Source organism: Camellia sinensis, chromosome 5, assembly GCF_055761805.1.
Source record: "Camellia sinensis isolate YWXY chromosome 5, ASM5576180v1, whole genome shotgun sequence".
NCBI lineage: Eukaryota > Viridiplantae > Streptophyta > Magnoliopsida > Ericales > Theaceae > Camellia > Camellia sinensis.
Genome location: NC_138965.1, coordinates 27547602 through 27567143, shown reverse-complemented (window position 1 = coordinate 27567143; position 19542 = coordinate 27547602). Strand labels below are relative to the sequence as shown.

Sequence of the window (19542 nt, the reverse complement as noted above, 5' to 3'; positions counted from 1 at the left end):
ATTTAAATATAGGGTAAATTACATTGACACCCCATGAGATTTATGTTTATTACAGTTTCCTTCCCTCACCTTTTAAAAATTACATCTCTCCCCTTGAGGTTTAAAGTTTCATTACAGATTCCCCCCTCAACAATTTTATTTTTTTAAATACCAATTTTGCCCTCATTGGGTAAATTACATTGACACCCCTCACATTTTAGAAATTACAATCCCCTCCCTAAGATTTAAAGTAGTATTACCAATTGCCCCCTCAGTTAGTATTAGTTGGAAAAAAAATTAATTGAAAAAAAAATTAATTAAAAAAAATTAATTGAAAAAAATTTTGTTAGTAAAGTTTTTAAATATTTGTTTAAAAACCAACGTAAACTCATTTTTTGAATTTACTTTTTTTTCCTCAAATTTAAAAACTGAGACAAACATTTATAAACCAAAAAAATTATCAAATAAGTTTTTATGACAGTTTTTAAAATTTTTGTAAATGTAAATTGAAAACTGAAAACGAAATGGTTACCAAATAGGCCTCAAATGATAAAAATATCGTAAAATTAACAAATAATTAAATAAGTTACCAACGTTAGAAATAACTTATCAAAAGATTCTTAGACTATGTATGGTTTGATTTTTAGAAAAAAAATTAAAAATTAATTTGGTTAAGAAATAAAAAATAAAAAATAATTATCATTTTAACTTTTGGACAGGTTATATACATATGTATGACTGTTTTAATTTAATTTGTAAAAAATTATTTCTAACCACTTGAAAGATAAAAATTATATAAAAATGATAATTATTTTTTATTTTTTATTTCATAACCAGATTAATTTTTAATTTTTAAAAAAAATCTAAAAATCAAACCATACGTTGCATAAGAATCTTTTGATAAGTCATTTCTTACGTTGGTAGCTTATTTAATTATTTGTTAATTTTACAACATTTTTACCATCTGAAGCCTATTTGGTAACCATTTCGTTTTCAGTTTTCAATTTATATTTACAAAAATTTTAAAAACTATCATAAAAACTTGTTTGATAAATTTTTTTGGCTTATAAATAGTTGTCTCAGTTTGTGAATTTGAGGAAAAAACGTAAATTCAAAAAATGAGTTTATGTTGGTTTTTAAACATAAATTTAAAAATTTTACTAATAAATTTTTTTTCCAAATAATTTTTTTTTCAATTTATTTTTTTTCAATGAATTTTTTTCCAACTAATACTAACCGAGGGGGCAATTGGTAATGTTATTTTAAACCTTAGAGAGGGGATTGTAATTTCTAAAATATGAGGGGTGTCAATGTAACTTACCCAGTGAGGGCAAAATTAGTATTTAAAAAAATTAAATTACTGAGGGGGGAATCTGTAATGAAACTTTAAACCTTAGGAGAGAGATGTAATTTTCAAAAGGTGATGGGGAAACTGTAATAAACACAAATCTCAGGGGGTGTCAGTGTAATTTACCCTTAAATATAAAATATAAAGAAATTTTAGTATTTTTAATCACTACAACTGAGAAAATATAAAAAATGAACAAAAAAAATATGAAAAATCAAAAACTAGAAAACATATTTAAAAAATGAAACCAACGAAAGTGGTTCCTGTTAGAATTTTGACATCATACATTGGTTATTAAAGTATCATGTAAAATATTACAGTTCAAAAAATCTAATCTAAACAAAAAAGAAAGTGTATAAAGATAACTTACGAATTTTTGAGATATAACCCAAATCTCTGTTTTAAAAATGCATTCGTTTTCCTATATTTAGATTCAAACGGAAACATACAACTTTAAGATTCAATCAAAAAATTTCAGAGCGATTTGATTTTATTTTTTTTTCTTCAATCATTATCAATATAAAAAATAGGCAGACGGTTTATTTATTATTATTTTTTTTCAATAAAAAGTGAGATGGTTTGTTTATATTTATATAGGACTCTTGAAGTAGATATATCATTTTTGAGTGTTCAACTCTAAAAATAAAGAGATAGTTTATATAAGATTTTTTAAAAAAATAAAATAAATTTGAGAAGTTAAAATTAAAATTTTAAAAATCAACCCCATTTCGTAGCTCGAAATGGCGTGGGTCGAAAGGCCCGAATTGCTTTGTACACCCACCCCTTTTCTTTGTACACCCACCCTCCCTCTGTTCATCCCCTCCTTCTGGAAAACTCACACACACACACACAGCTCCGTTCATCCCCTCCCTTTGGTGTCATTTTTTTTTTTTTTTTTTCAGAAGAAGTAGAAAATCAGAGGAGGAGGAGGAAGAAACAAGGAGGAGGGAGGAGGGAGAAGGACTGGAGGGGGCCCAATTATTAGGGCTGGAGGCGGAGGCGGGGGACGGAGGCACAATCGGGCGGAGGCGACGAGCTGCGAGCTACGACAGCGAGCGGAGGCGACGAACGAGCTGCGAGCTACGACGAGGACGACGCGCGGAGGCGACGAGCTCTTCTCTCCTCTCCTCTCTCTTTCTCCCTCTCTCCTCCTCTTCCTCTCTGTTCTCCTGTGTTCAACAAAGTTCAACGAAGAAGAAGAAGAAAATCGCAAAACGACGTGATTTTCAAATTTCGGGCCATTCGACCCTCACCTATTTCGAGCTACCACCTATTTTTTCTTTAAAAAAAAAAAAAATATATATATATATATATATATATATATATATATATGCGCTCTTAATACTTTTAAAATAGTAGTTGATGAATTACCAGTGGCGTTAATTTTCAGACAAGAAATCAGCGGATGAAAGGCTGCCCAACTCGCATGATAACTTAAATAAAATAATAGGACACTCAACCTTATAAAATATTACATAATAACTCAAATTAAAAATATTAAATATTATTTATAAAAACGAAGGAAAAATATTACATAATAACTTCATATGAGGATCAGACACTACTATTTTACCGATATATCTGTTTCCAATAATTAATTCTTTAATAACTCATCTAATTGACATTTTTAATCTACCAAAATTATTAACTATTAAAAAGCCAATTGTACTCTACCAAAATTATTAATTATTTACCAAAATTATTAATTATTAAAAAGCCAATTGCACAAGAGTAAACAAAGCAAAACTAGAAGGGATAACTATGAGCCGGTTCTCTCGACTGTCCTTATTTATCAAAAAATTCTAATCCAATTTTTAGCGACAATTTATCATTATAAAAATATTTTTAAAAAAATACAATTCAACTATTTATACTGTCGACATCATATTTCAATACAAATAAATCAAAACTCACAAATTAAAATCAAAATAATCATTTATCATTTTGATAAATTTTGACATCATATTTCAATACAAATAAATCAAAACTCACAAACTAAAATCAAAATAAACATTTATCATTTTGATAAATTTCTCAATATCGCTACTAATACCAAATGATCATTCCTCAAACACAACACAAAATGTCTCAAAAAATTCTCAATATCAGAACAAGGAACACATGTACAAAAAAAAAAAGAAGAAAAAAAACAGGACTTGTGAGTAATTAAGTACAATCTAGGACCTACTGATAATTATCTCAAAATGGAAACCACTTGTGGGGTAATTTATTGAAGACTGATTTTTTAATATTTTGTCTTTTTGTGTATAAAAATTATAAGAAGTGATGTAACTCAAAATAAATTAAAAATTAAAAGTTAACTTTTAACTAACTTCTCAAATAAAAAAATTAGAGACAAAATGGTACATGCAAACCATTATATTATTTTCTTTAAACAAAACTAGGTCAACTTGCAAATTTGTTTATAATTTCTTAATTAATCACTACATCATCATAGAATCAATGCACCAAATGATTAACAAATATCACATGTGAAAATTAACTCATTTCACATAAAAACAAATCATGGTTATATTTTCCGTCACATCAATATATAGAAAATACAAATGACTATGAAAACCACAAGTTAAAAAAGCCTTACACTTCACAAAAAGTTCCATGAAACAAATTCAACCTATCTGCCAGACCAAAAATCCTGGCTGACCGTTGGAAACAAGAAAAACAAAAACAAAGTTTAAAAACTCCTTCAAACAAAAGGAGGCCTACAAAACCCGTAGAACCAAGAAATCAGACACAAAAAAATACCCAGAAAAACAGTGTGGTACAGATTCATTCTAAATATTGAATCCACAATACAACAGTTGAATGTAGACCACATTGTTTTTTAAGATATTTTTCTGTGTCTGAGTTCTTGGTCCCTAGCATTACTCACAAAGTCCGAAAACATACTCAAAATTTCCCCTTCTAACCAAAGTTGAATCCACCAGGAGGAAGATTGGGCTGGGCATTTCCAAAATTGAAACCCTGTTGATTTCCATTGATTCCGTCTTGAAGAATTTGTTCTTCCTCATCCTCCTCGGCCCAGTATCTCTCTAAGATCTTCACAGCCTTCTCATAGATCTCGTTGTTGTCATGGGTTTGGAGATTTTCAATCTTATCCAATCCATCACTTTCATCAATTGTTTGTGCATATAAATTAATTCCATTGTTCATTCCCCCTTCTTTGTCAGCCTCACCCACCTTCAAAATGTTCTCAAGCCCCTCAAGGCACACAGTCACAATCCTTGGGTCTGGACAGATTAGAAGATCGCAAAGTGGCTTAATGCAACCTTGATTCGCCAAGAATCTGCAATTGACACCGATAGTGTATGAGTACAGGCCTCGGCCCAATGCATTATTTTGCCAAATTTAGGTGGACCCTTATCATGTGGATATGATTAAGTGAAAGGACCAAAAGAATCTTGTTTATTCAATGAGGAAATTACTTGTAAGTTCAATAATCAATTATCATCAAAAATCCAACATATAAAGTAATTCAAGCTATTGCTTTGACATTTAATGACAAGTGACCTACTACTATGATGCTATTCTTTGTGATTTACCAGAATTATGGCTCTGGATAGAACAGGATGGGAAGATTACTACTGTAGCAGGCACCAAGTAAATAAAATTTTTGGGCACTGCAGACTTGAAAGATTGTTACTTAGATTGTAGTTTGAAATGAATCAGAAATGGGAAATGGAAAAAGGGTAGAGGAAAAGTTTGAGTGAAGAAAAGCTAAAAACTAGGTCGAACATAAATGCAGATAAACAGCCAATTTAACCATACTGGCTACATATGCAGAAATCGAGATGAGAAACAAACCGAATCTGATCATGAGATCCTCCAGAGGTAGCATTTGAGATAGCCCACGCAGCCTCCTTCTTGATGTCAAATTCTGCATGTTGAAGAAGGTGTACCAGAGGAAGGATAATATTTGCTTCAATAACAGCCTGTTCCCATGCCAAAAATTAAAAGAAAAAATGCAACAGATTAATTAGGATTAATCCATGCAAACAGAACAATAACTTTTTTCACCACTAGCTAATATGCAAAAGTGTATGCGATTGGCACATTATGCCTTTTCCTACAGTTTTTCCAATTCCCAAAATGTCACCCATTTACTCCTTTTGGCAACTTTGTAACAGATTGCTTCCACCATTATAGAAAAAGACAGCACAAAGATTGCTACAGCTGTTGGCTTTTGTGTCCGATTCACCTCATGACGTTTTATAAGGGAACTATGTAATTACTTAGTAGCAACAAATATAACATATTAAACTCTTTTCAGGCAAAACAGAACAAGAGTGGTTTCATACAGAAACAGCTATGATGAGCGTGTGTTCCTCTCTTCTTACCCAAATTTCTATCTCAAAATCTCCAAAGGCAAATCATGATATAACTAGGAAAAGATTAACAATAAAAACAAGTTTAACCAACTGACCCAGATGGACTAGAAAACCAGATCCTTTCTTACAGAACCATTAGTATAAAAATGATTTCAGATTAAGCAAGAGCTATATTGAAAGGATTAAAAAATGCACCATCGCTCACCAATAAATTGAGGGTGTTGATACAACACAAAAGAATCATTGTTAACTAACACAACACAGGCAAGGAAAGAGAGAGATTGATACAAAACTGGTAATATATTCATAGTTGGCAACATAAATTCTTCTGAATGAATGGATATGCAAGGGAATCCATATACCTGAATTTGACTTCTATTCCCAGCGGTGATATTTGAAATTGTCCAGCAAGCTTCTTTCTTGATGCTTTTTTTGTGATTTTGTGTGAGAAGTTGGTAGAGACAAGGGAGGACATGGTTCTCAATCACAAACTGGAACAAATAAAGCGAGTTATTTCTCACTGTGTGAGGAAAAGTATATCAAGTTTGCTGATGTGTGTGTGTGTGTGTGTGTGTGTGAGAGAGAGAGAGAGAGAGAGAGTTTCAATTTCCTCAGCGCTACCATTCCACTAAAATGCAGTTGTACTTGCTAAATACATACACAAATTTCATGACAGCATTCAGCATTTCAAAATTTCAGTTTCCTAATTAATTCTTGTTAGAATAGGTATTCCATAAATCTTTGTGATGACATCTTTTCAGATACATCTATATATGTATATAAACACATGGCTAATGTACCTTATCATTCAAGAGTAAAGAGTCAGAGACTTTTATAGGATACTCTTAAAGAATAATTAAACATAATTTCTTCCCACATACAGTACAATGTATGCAAGGGCTACTGCCCCACAAGAATTAAAACTTGTCCATCATCCTCTACATTCATCATCATTTCTGAAAGACTGTATAACTGCACCATCCAACCTACCAATCCCTACTAACTCTAAAGAAATTCTCAATCCTAATCCTCCCAGATTTATTTAGCACCGCATAGCGAAATGTTATGTAAAACACATCATGTACTATTTTAGCCAAATTCGCTGACTGACATATGGAATTCCTATTTGACGAGTCCCTAACCTCCATGAGTAAAGACTCAAGGCAGTAATTAACGCCTTAGCACTCACCGAGTGAGGAATGTGCAAAAAGAATTGAGCTTGTGACCTTGGCAGAAGAAAAAATAATCTCATCATTTAGTTACCTGCTTACACCTTAACAAATATGGTACTTTTTTATTTACTCTTAACAATCTCTTGTACAGATTGTATTTCAATATTGATTATTAGTTAATTTCATAAAAAAAATAAATAATAAATATAAATAAATACAAAGTACTTGAAAGTATGTATAACATATTTTATATGTGTGTGTGTGTGTGCGCGCGCGCATTTATATATATGCTCATAGATACTATTGCACTTCCACTCCACGAATCGGTTACTTAAGGTAAAATATCTAACTACACCACTGATTGCCTCCTTCAACAGACAAGGATGTCTCAAAAATGATCATGTTATGCCTTTATTATTTTTTATTATTGTGTTTATTGATGATATCTTAATATACTCCTGTAATAGAGAGAAACACATGGATCATTTAAGTACAACATTACAAACTTCGCAAAAAAAGCGGTTGTTTGCCAAATTAAGTAAATGTGAGTTCTAGTTGGATAGTGTGATAGAGTCTAGCTCATAGAGGAAGAGTACATGTGCTAGCATGCAAAAAACCCAAAAAAGCCTTTAAACGAGCTCCAGCAGAAAGGATCAATCTCGCCATAGAGGAAAGAAAGAATCTCTTCATACTAGGACCGGATAGCCAGATCTGGAAGGTAAAACCCTGGTTGTTTTCTTGGGGCATGTGATAACTAGGGATGGAATTGGCATTGATCCTAAAAAGGTGGAAGCCGTAACAAAGTGGAAAGACCAAACTTTAACGCTGTGTTTGGTTGGAAAATTTGGGAAGGAATTTGGAAAATGAAAGGAAAAAGATGTGTAAAACTATGTGAAATGTAGGTATATTTTATTCACATTTCACCTACCTTTTCTCTTTCCTTTTCCAAATCCATTCTCGAATCTCCCAACCAAACACAGCGTACAGAGAGAAATTTTGGAAACCTAGGTAGTACTAAGATGTATTACTATCTAGGGAGCATTATTGGTGGAGTGGAATGAAAAAAGAGATGGTTGAACTTGTTGCTCATTGTTTGGTGTGTCCACAAGTAAAAACGGAGCATCAATGTCTCGCAAGTTTGTTGCAACCTCTTCCTATTCTTGAGTGGAAATGGGAGAATGTCACAACGGATTTTGTGGTTGGACTTCCTCGCTTGCTCCCAGCAAGGCTATGATTCTATTTAGGTGATTGTGGATAGATTGACCAAATCAACCTATTTCTTACTTGTTAAGGCTAAGTATTCTATAGACAAGTATGCTACATTGTATGTTGATGAGACCATTCTCTCGCATGGGACTCCAATATCTATTGTTTCAAACAAGGATCCTAGATTTACTTCTAGATTTTGACCCAGTTTACAGCAAGCTATGGGGACTATCTTGAAATTTAGAGTTGGTTTGGAAATAAGCTATTTTAGTAACTTTTTGACTTTTTTGCTAAAATATGAGGTGAAAAAAATAATATGTTTGGGATACTTTTTTGTATAGTTCTTTGATTTTTTGGCTTTTTTAGTGGCTTTTTGGCCACTATTTGATGTTGCCAAACTTACCTCTAGTTCAGCTTTTCATCCTCAGACAGACAGATAGTTTGAAAGGACTACCCAAACCTTGGAGGATACGTTGTGGTCTTGTGTGTTGCACTTCAAAGATAGTTGGGATAAGTATTTGCCACTGATAAAATTTGCCTATAATAACAGTTATCAAACAAGTATTGGTATGGCTCCATACGAGGCTTTGTATGGCCAGAAGTGTAGAACTCTAGTATGTTGGAGTGATGTGGGGTTGGGACCTGAAATGGTTCAAACAACTATTGATAAAGTGGAAATAATACAAGATCGCTTGAAAATCACACAAAGTCACCAGAAAAGTTATGCAGATAATCGAAGGAGAAATCTAGAGTAGGCTATTGGTGACAGGGAATTCTTACGATGTCAATATGGAATGGGGTGACGTTTGTTAAAAAAGGTAAGTTGAGTCCGCGGTATATTGGCCCTTGTGACATTATTGAGTGAATTGGGACTACAACTTACCGGTTAGCATTGCCATATGAGTTGTCTTGGTTACATGATGTATTCCACGTCTCAATGTTACGAAAGTACATTCCAAATCCATCACATATTTACTACTCAGCCTATTGAATTGAAAGAGAACTTGTCATATGTTGAGGAGCCAGCTAGTACAGATTTTAGATCATCAGCATCAAGTACTACATAACAAGACCATATCATTGGTGAAAGTTTTATGCAGGAGATACACATCCGAGGAGGCAACTTGGAGAGCAAGGAGAGTATGCGGACTCAATACCCTCATTTGTTTAAACATGGTATGTTACAAGACGAAATTTTAATTAGAAGGGGAGAATTGTAATATTCACAACCTAAATTTAGAGGTTTATAATTTAATTAAAACATCAATTATGATTATAAAATATTAAGGATGGTTATTATAGTTGTTATGATAAACTATGATTGGTTTAAGTGTAATAATTTAAATGAAAAAACTAGGGATCAAGAGATTTCCAAAATATGCATTTAAAAGCCAAAAATGTGCTAGAATGATCTCCAACACAATTTTAAAAAAATAACAATAAAATGATCTCCAACCAAGGGTCAAAATTTCATTTTAGTGTATTGTTTTGGTTAGCTTGGAAACATATCAAAAAACATAAGAATGGAAATGAAAAAAGAATTTGGAAACGTATGAAAAACATTTGGAAACAAAAACTAAAACCTATATAAATATTAATACATTCTCAAAAATAAAATAATTGAACATATTGAGGTCTATGAATATTAGAAGCTCCTCTCTTTTAGTGATGTAATTCTGACCATCTCTCTCTCTGTCTGTCTATGAGGAAGTGATCAAATAGGAGGCCTAGCTATGTTACACGGACTTGGGTACGGTGTTTGGTGAAGGTATGAGCCTAAGTGTCAGATTCTTCTAGTTTCGATGTCTAAAGACACTGTCCACGGCTACACATCATATTTTCTTAATATTATACTTTTACCATTTAGGGTAAGTTGGTATTTTTTGTTTTTTATTTTTTTGATTGGCACTGGAGTGTCTAGATCGAAGCCTAACTAATCCCTAAGGGTGCAGCAGTTTCCCGCAAGTCCACCACAGTTAATTCAAGTGTAAGTTGGTGTTTACAAAGTAACATAGATGACAGAGCCGTTGATGCAAAATATGAGAGTTTTATGCATTGTTGTAGAGTAGAATCAATGGCAAGACAAACTTGTTGCTTGCATAATCAACTAGACATGTTGGACACATATCTCATACCCTAACCCACATGTCAATTGCATTTATAATAGTCCATATAACAGAGGGGCCTAGTTTGGTTAATGTGTTTTCAATACCACAAGGACCGATGGAATCATTTCCATGGAGAAAAATGGAACGTATAGAATTTGTCGTCTAAAATTTTCATTACTGATGGTATTGATGTCCCTGTTTTGTATCACAATGGCATTCTCTCTAAGCCTGGTTACAAGAAGAATTTAAAGCTTCCAAATTCTTTCCCCGGATGGGTTTTATGGTTGTTGATTATAGATGTAGCTTGTGTCTATTTTTTACTTTATTTGGGGAATTGGTCTACAACAAGAATCATTTAAACTCAGCAATTTCTTTATGCTAAAGGTGTTTGTGACCATAACCATAAAATATTTGGTCTGGTTTTTATTTTTTCCTCCTAGATTGCTATAATTCTGTTCCGTCTTTCTGTAGCACTTTCATAGTTTACTCCTTCCTTTTAGTACCCCTCTCTCCCTCAGAAAAGAAACACAGCCAGAAGTTACCCTTCTATTCATTACAAAAAAGAGAATGCCAAAAAGCTTGTCTGAAAATGTTATGGGAATTTGATCAAACTAAGAAGTTTTTTTTAGCATAATTTTTTCATATTTAAATGATATTCTATTTGACGCAATAGCCCATTTGGTACAACTTATAAGTTAGCTTTTATGATTATTGCTTTTTAGATTATTATCTTAGAATAATTAAAATAAGCTGTAAATCTGTTTTGGGTGGCCTTTAATAATCTGTGAAAAACGTTAAACATGTTTGGTTAAATAAGCTGTCACATAAATTTTTTTGTTGTGCAAATATCTAGAATGCCCACAAAATGTTTTGTCTCTATGTGTTTAAGGATTTCAAATAAGCTCAAAAAAGCAACAAATTGTAGTTTATGAAAATCTCACCTATTTTGGCTAAATAAGCTAAAAAAGTCCGATAAGCTCTAATTTACAATTGCAACCAAACACTAATAGTCAACTTGTTTAAAGCAAGTAAGTTAAATAAATTGAATTTTAAGCGTTACCAAACAGGGCCAATATAATATATTTCCGTACACCATTGACATCAGGATTCAGTTCCAGCTGATGACCATGAGGTTAAACCAACGAACCTCATCTCGGTCTCTTTTCTGGTTTTATTAGATAAACCAAGTTTTAAAACATTTATAAGTAAACAAGACTTGGAAATTCATTGACTGTAAATGATGGTTTTCTATTTTGATACAATATAAGATCCTTCCATACATCATTGACATCAGGATTCAGCTCCAGCAGGCCATGAGGTTAAACCAATGAACCTCATCTTTCTCTTTTCTGATTCATTAGACAATCCAAGTTTCATAACAGTGATAAGTAAATCAGACTTGGAGATTCGGATGGAAATGTATTGACTGTATACAGGTCACTAGCTTCTGCCTTTCTGGTAAAAAGGAGCAAAATAGAGAACTTATATATATATATATAAATTTCTGGAAAGAATGATTAACTATTGCATACACAGGAGCTCTCATATTGAAAAGGTTCAAGCATTAAGTTTTACAGAAATCAAAGAAAGGTCTCTGTTTATAGGTAGAAATAAATGAAGGGTCATGCACATAGTAAAGTAATAAACCAAAATACGAAACCCATATTTTCTTTTTCATCCAGATGAAATCAGAATCCTTAGATAGGAAGTATTTTGCCTTCCACCAATTTCACTACAAGAATGCCAAAGGCCCAAAAGAAATTTCTATACTAATAAATTAGTTATTGTATTGATAATTGCAAGTGAATATCATCTTTTTGTATTGGTATTAGCCAATACAATGTAAATGAACAAAGAAAAAAAATGATGATACTGCATCAAGCTGCAATGATGGTAAGAATTAATTGCATGGATGTAGAAATCATTAATACCTGAGTTTGGGTGTCATCACCCGTAACAATGTTTCCCACTGTTCTAAGAGCAGGTATAAGAACCGTAGGCGATGGATGACTTGTGGAAAACAAATTTTAGTTAGTACCACTAAAACAAATCTGGCAACTATTACATGAAAATAAATAAATAAAATAAGAGCACAAAAATTCAGCCTAGAAAAAAAGGCAAAATGTTCCAGTAATTTGCAGAAAGGATAATTTTTCTGCACAACTAATTCTAGAAAACTAGAAGAGGAATCCAAGTTAAATCAATGTCATAATTTAAAAATTTAGAGAAAATAGGAACATACAGCAGAAGCTCCACAAGTCGTGGACAGACACCTGCCTCAATCACAGCTTGAATTTTGTCATTTGGGCCATCAGAAAGATAAGAGAGTGCCCAGCAAGCATCAGTTAAAACTTCTTCATCATTCAAGTGAATAAGTTGCCGAAGAACTGGCAATGCAGGTTTCACCTGAAAAAGTCAAAAAGAAGATAACAACCATAACTAAGGGATTATTTGGGAAGTGCTATATTAGTATACCTTTTGACTTTTCACGAAAAAACGTGAAATATGGGTTGGGTTTGAAATGACGTGGTAGGGAGGTGATATGACTTAAATAAGATGATTGTGACCTAAATAGGATAATGTGCTAAAATAGCATGTACTATTTTAGCACATGCCAAACAACCACTAAATTTGCCCACCTTAATACAGTCAGGAAGGGAGGCCAGTTATCATTAGGGTTACAAATGAGCCAAGCCAAGCTTTGAGGTGTTTAGCGTCGGGCTGCTAGGTTCATGACTATATCATGAACTAAAGAGCCAAGATTGGCTCAGTTTGGTAGATTAATTCTAGTGACATGTGTTACATTTTTTTTTCTTGCTTCATTTTTTTTTTTTTTTTTTTGATAAATAATCCGACTTTATTGAGAAAGCATCAAGATGATACAAAAGAATAGAAAAGAAACACCAAAAACAGCTAGAAAACAACTAAAAATACCTAACCAATAACATCATCTACAAAGTCTAAAAAAGCAAACAAATCCGGATCCCCCCTCCTCTCCAACCAACTATACAAAGTAACCAATAACCAGTTTTCAAGCCACAACACAATCCGAGATAACTCTTGAAAAGTGCACCGATTTCTCTCCAGCCAAACCAACCACAACAAACAAACACAACAAACAAAATGGCACTAACGACTAGACCCAACACCGATGACCCCCTATTCGAACCCCCCTCCAACTCCACAATAACTCCAAAACCCCCCTCAGCTACACCCAAGCAACTCCAGACATAGAAAAAATAAGGCCCCACAACCTCGAAGTCACGGAACAATGAAGATACAAATGATTCATAGACTCCACATCAGCATAACACATACAACACCGATTAACCAACACATGTCCACGGCAAACCAAATTATCAATAATAAGATTCCGTCCCAATGCAACTGTTCAAAAAAAGAAAACCATCTTAGAAGGAGCACCTGATACCCATATACTCTTCCAAGGAAAAACCTCCGCCAACTCCCCCTCCAAACTCTGATAAAATGACGAAACAAAAAACTGGCCTTTGGTACCCGCCACATCCCAGACTACCACATCTTCCCCCCTACCTATAATCCCCAATCCATACAAGAAGCTGAGCAACTCCTCCAATTGGCCCACCTCCCAATCCTGAACCTCATAGCGCAACTGGACATCCCACGCCACCACACTGTCCACCTCCAAACAATCCACAACCGTAGCCTCCCGATCCATAGCAATACTAGAAATTAAAGAGAACCACACCTCCAACGAAACATCCCCACACCACCTATCCCTCCAAAAAGCACCTTCTCCCTTGATCCCACCCGAAACTAGACCCTATCTCAAAACTCCCCCCTCTCCAACCAAATCCCCTTCCACAAACACTGACCATGAGACCCAACAACATCCCCCGACCACCAATCTCCCCTTCCCACCCTATACAACAACCATCCTACGGCACAACCGATCCCTCTCCCTAGCAAACCGCCTAAACCACTTCCCTAATAACGCCCGGCACCAACCTTCGCACCCCCAAACCACCCACCTCCTTTGGACAACAAATCTGCCCTCAAACAACCAAATGATATCTAAACTCCTCCCCTCCACCCCCCAACAAGAAATCCCGCTGAAGCTTCCCTAAGTGAGTCGCCACTGAAACAGGAATGACATACAATGACATAAAGTAGGTCAGAATACTACTCAACACACTCTTGATCAACGTCAATCTTCCTCCCTTCGACAAATATTCCTTCTTCCATCCCGCCAACTGGCGCTGCACCTGTTCCACAGCCCCTTCCCACACTCCTTTTGCCTTGTAAGTAGCACCCAATGGTAACCCCAAATAAGACACTAGCAGTGCCGACACCTTACAGCCCAAAACCACTGCTAACACCGGCAACCTACCAACCTCCCCCACTAGAATCAACTCCAACTTACTCAAATTAATCTGCAAACCCGACACCACCTCAAAGCACAACAAGACGCACCGTAAGCGACGTGTTACATTTTAATTGTTGCAAGTTTTTTTTTTTCTTTTTTTTCCATTTTTTAAAATACCAAACCAAACCTTAAATCCTATCAAATGGGGTCAGCTACATGAATCCTTCTTCTCCACACGGCCCTATCAAAGGCCATTTCGTTAGTCAAATTAAAATAATGGACCAAAATTGCAGAGACTTCGGAAGAGCTGGTTAAGTGCATGATATGCGGGACCACCTCTTGTATTTGTATCATATTCTAAGTAAATCTTTCAAATGCCAAGGATGAACCTGCATAGATTTTGAAAAGATGACTGGACAACTGACTACATGCAGGGTCCTCTTTTTATCTTTTGCATCATACATACCATATTTACCTTCAACAGTCAAACTTCAAGTTACCATATAGGCACATAGTTTTTAAAGAACTACCAAACAGTGAAACAATGCCTATGCTCTCAAACATTAAAAAACTGAGCATGGGTCTGCTCGGGCTTGGTTCATTTATGAAATAAGCTTCAAGTTCAACCTCAACCTTGGTTCATTTAATGAATAAACGAGTTTGAATGAGCTCAATCAAAAATTCTTATCCCGAGCATTTTATGAACAATTCAAATCATTTGGCGCCCTAATTAATTATCATTAAAAATCTATAACAATCCTTCTGCAAGATTATTGTTAAAAATAAAACAATACTTTGAGATGTCTCACAACCTGCTCAAATGGTGTTGGAGGCTTGCCCCGACAGAAGTTGGACAGAGTCCATGTAGCATTTCTCAGCATAGAAAGTTTTGAGTGTTCATTCAACTGAGCTAGCAAAGGCATAAGTGCACCATTACCAAGAACAAGATCCCTACAACTTGGAGAGTCACCAGCAACATTACCCAAAGCCCATACCGCCTGCTTATACATTATAAAAATTAAGAAATGCAAATTCATTACTAGTCACAACCAAAAATAATTATCGTGTCAACAAACAGTTAGATGCATTACTCAGAATTTAGAACAACAAAGATTATGAAAATTCTGGAGGCAAGGGATAACATTAAAATTCAGTAAGACATTGGGAAAATTGAAGAAAAACAAAACAATGAAGCATAATGGAACGATACCGTTGCAAGAATTAAGAGAAGTTAGGTGAGAAAAGGGGCTGAGCACACATTGCTATATTAAGAGAAGTTGGCAATAAATTTAAAAGTTTCCAAACATTTAAAAATAAAGAATCCAGAAGTTTTAATCAGCAAATCACTTTAGAAGCATGGTTAACAAAGTCAAGCCAAACACTTTGTACGAATTTTAACAAGACTTCCAAAAAGTTTAGAAAAGTTTGTCACACATGAACCTAGAATAAAAAGAGCTTCAAAGCAAAATGGGGCAAGAGTTTACCTGCTCACGGACATCATCACTGGCAGAGCTCAAAAGTAGCACGAACTTGGGGACAGCACCATGTTCAATGACAACTCGAGTATGCTCTGATGTCCCAGATGCAACATTGGTCAAAGCCCATGCTGCCTCAAACTGCGAACAAAGACAAAATCAAGCTTGTGCTAGATTGATTACATCAATCAGAAATAGAGCCAGTTCAGCGAAAAATAAATAAAGGTAAAAATATTCCCTACTTGCAGTTGAGGCAGATCTTGCCTTCCAAGAAACTCCACAAACCGAGGGACTACACCTGCTTTGATCACTTCATCTATTGGAGGGCTCCGTTCTACACGCATCACAAACCAAAAGTCAACACTAAAAACAGGTTCATTGAGGTATTCCTAAAAATATTATCAACACCACGACTCCACCCATACCAATTGATAATAGCTTTCTGAACTGAGTAGTTGCTTCTATTTGTGCTGCAGGATCTTCAGACCATACACCTTGCACCATCAAAGGAATACTTTCCAACTGTTACACATCAGAAAGAACAAAAATCAAAATCAAAATCAAAATAGAATTGTTAAACCAAAAAGCACCAAGTGGAAAAGTATTTGAATAAATCTGAATTGCCTTTTGGAGTAAAACATTGAAATTGGTTGTTCACACTCACACCTAATAAGTTGACCCAAATCTATTCATGTTACACTTCAATTATATATTCCATTGCTACCCTCAAAAATAAGGGTAAAACTGAAATCGGATAAAAAAGGCTCAATCAAACTCTATTAGGAACTGCATTTTATGACATATGGGTGGCATAACTAAATCAAGAACATTCCAAAAAGCACTTCAGGCTCCCCATTAACTTCAGGCTTGTCATGGACGATTTTTATTTACAATGGTTACAAATTTAACCTATTGACTGCACTGCAGTCACCAGGCTTCTTTTGTAAAGAAAATCTTCACTACAGAAGCCACTGCTGGTTTTGTTTTCAAAATTTTTACATCAAGCAGAAAGATGAAAAAAAATAAAAATCGTCAAGGATTCAAGCGGATAGGTAAAATACTCGGTACATTATTCAATGCTTCATGTATCTTCTACTGATTACAATGGTCACAACTTTAACCTATTGACTGCAGTCACCAGGCTTCTTTTGTAAAGAAAATCTTCACTACAGAAGCCACTGCTGGTCTTGTTTTCAAAAAATTTATATCAAGCAAAAAGATGAAAAAAAATATAAATCATCAAGGATTCAAGCGGATAGGCAAAATACTTGGTACATTATTCAATGCTCCATGTATCTTCTACTGACGTATTCTTAGTACAAATTCTTGACACAAGCACAGGCACAGTCATGGACACGGCAAAGATACGATAAAAAATATATATATTTTTATATAGGATAAGGCATTGATACGATAACTAATTGTAAGAAGAAGTGAAAAAGTATGTATGATAAGGCATCCTATCAATCGAATCCACAAATAAAGCAACACTTGGAAAACAAATAGAGACAAACTCTGAAATGCCCTTCAAGGAGTTTGGCAGTTCCCCTCTGGAATTAGCCTTTAAAAACCCTTCTTTCAGCCAAAAATATTCTCCTCCATGTGTCTCGTTACTAACAAGGACATAACCACCTCTGCTTGAATTACACACTTAGAACTCCCTTAATTCATCTGTTACACATATCATATTGGAAAATACTCATATTGCAAGTTTGTAAACTTGCACACTTAGAACTCCCTTAATTCATCTGTTACACATATCATATTGGAAAATACTCATACATTAACCCCTTACATTCTAAAATTGGACTTTAGCCCCTCCTTGTCTCGATCATGTCTAGTTTTCCAACAAGCATGTCACTACCATCTTTGTCGAAAAAAAACATTTAAAATAGGGATATGTTCCCAAGCATGTCTAATGTGTCAGAATCCTTGCATGAATATGGGTTGTGCACAAGAGGCTGTGAATCGCACTGATACGTGAGGCAAAATCAAGCGTCTATGCTTCATAGATTAGAGTAAAGTAAAATTTCGATAACAACAAAACTCCCTTCAACGAAGTCTAATTTAGCTTTTAACCAAGTTCAAATGAAGTTTACCAATCTTGGATTTAAAATAATAATAATAACAATAATAATGAATACTTCATAATCGTGTCTTTTCCTCAATTTTTAAGGCATCCAAATGGAATAAATTTAAAAGGAATGAATGAAGAACACAAACTTTGACGTTCTAAGTTCTAAGATGCACAGTTTTCTACCACTGACAGTCAAAAGGACTGTAGCACTCATAAATCATCAAGCATCATCACATAAAAATTTATAAAACTATAAAATAAACCAGAAGCAAGATGTACCAGTAGATTCAGCAGCTACCAAAGTAATAAACCATATGGTTGGTTACCAATAAAACAGAACAAAGGAACAGAAAACTAGAAAGTTCTTTTTTATTATTATTATTATTATTATTATTATTATTATTATTATTATTATTATTATCATCATCAATTTGATCTTTTTACCTATAATTCAAACAGCAACCAATCCAACCCCAACAAAGGTCCATGCATAGACAGCAATTGAAGATCAGAACAGAGATCAAATTCTAGAATTTCAGTGAGGGCAAAATGGCCACAATCTTTAATAGCTATAGGGAATTATGAAGCATCTACAAGTCAATGAGACTGGAAATGAAACCTTTAACTGAGTTTCTTTATAATTTAATTTCCTAACAATTTGGCATCTAAAAAAGTAAAATTCAACTAAACTAGTTTCCCAAATGGAATGTAATAAAAATACAAGGCTCCACTCATTGATCTGTATCCCTATCCTACAATTTGTCTGGAAACAAATTTAGAAGGGCAAGAAGAGTAAGATCATCTGAATTGGGCTCAATTGACTAGAATTTTCAAATATCTCAATTACCAACTACAGAAAAACTCAAAAATCCAAAAGCACAAATCTTTCCAATTTCCCACATTTTCTCAGCAACCAAACACAATTCAACAGAAAAGGGAAGGAAACCCATCAATCCCAGATCGCGCAAAATAGGGATGACAAGAATTACCCTCTTCTCGATGGCGGCGGGGGTTTGCGAAGCATCTGAGAGTTGCTGAGACTGAAGAAGAAGACCTTCTCTTCGCTTCTTCAAGAGATTGTCCTCGCGCTTGTTCTTCCTGATCTCCACCAGATTGTCCTCTCTCCGACGCCGAGCTTCGTCGCCATCGACGCCAGTTTTGTAGGATTTCTTGCGGACCTCTGTGCGAGAATTGGGTCGCAGAGACATTGCTGAGTTCTCTCTCTCTCTCTCTCTCTCTCTCTCTCTCTCTGTGTAGAGGTGTTCGACGAAATGTCTGAGAGCAAAAAGACTGATGACGAATTGGATTCGAAGAATAGAATAGTATAGAATAAACTGATGTATATGGGTAGAATACAAAAGGCTAGGTGGGTCTCTCTCTCTCCCCCTCTCTCTCCGGTGCGAGGTTAACTTGCCCCCTGGTTTACGATTGGATTCGAAGACACATGGCATCGCCAACTCACCAACGTGCCTTTTGCTTGAGT

At 34.7% G+C, this 19542-nt stretch overlaps 1 protein-coding gene across 1 annotated transcript; it reads right to left on the bottom strand.

Annotated features, from left to right (window-relative positions):
• Positions 1 to 3818: 3818 nt before the first annotated feature.
• On the bottom strand, positions 3819 to 19528 carry LOC114303959 (importin subunit alpha-4). Its single transcript, XM_028249140.2, has 10 exons — positions 19049 to 19528; positions 16408 to 16504; positions 16225 to 16316; positions 15992 to 16123; positions 15320 to 15505; positions 12405 to 12568; positions 12094 to 12172; positions 6039 to 6167; positions 5153 to 5280; positions 3819 to 4634 (listed from the first exon to the last, which is right to left on the bottom strand). The coding sequence occupies exons 1-10, from the start codon at positions 19508 to 19510 to the stop codon at positions 4253 to 4255; spliced, it is 1851 nt and encodes a 616-aa protein (XP_028104941.2). The 5' UTR covers positions 19511 to 19528; the 3' UTR covers positions 3819 to 4252.
• Positions 19529 to 19542: the final 14 nt, after the last annotated feature.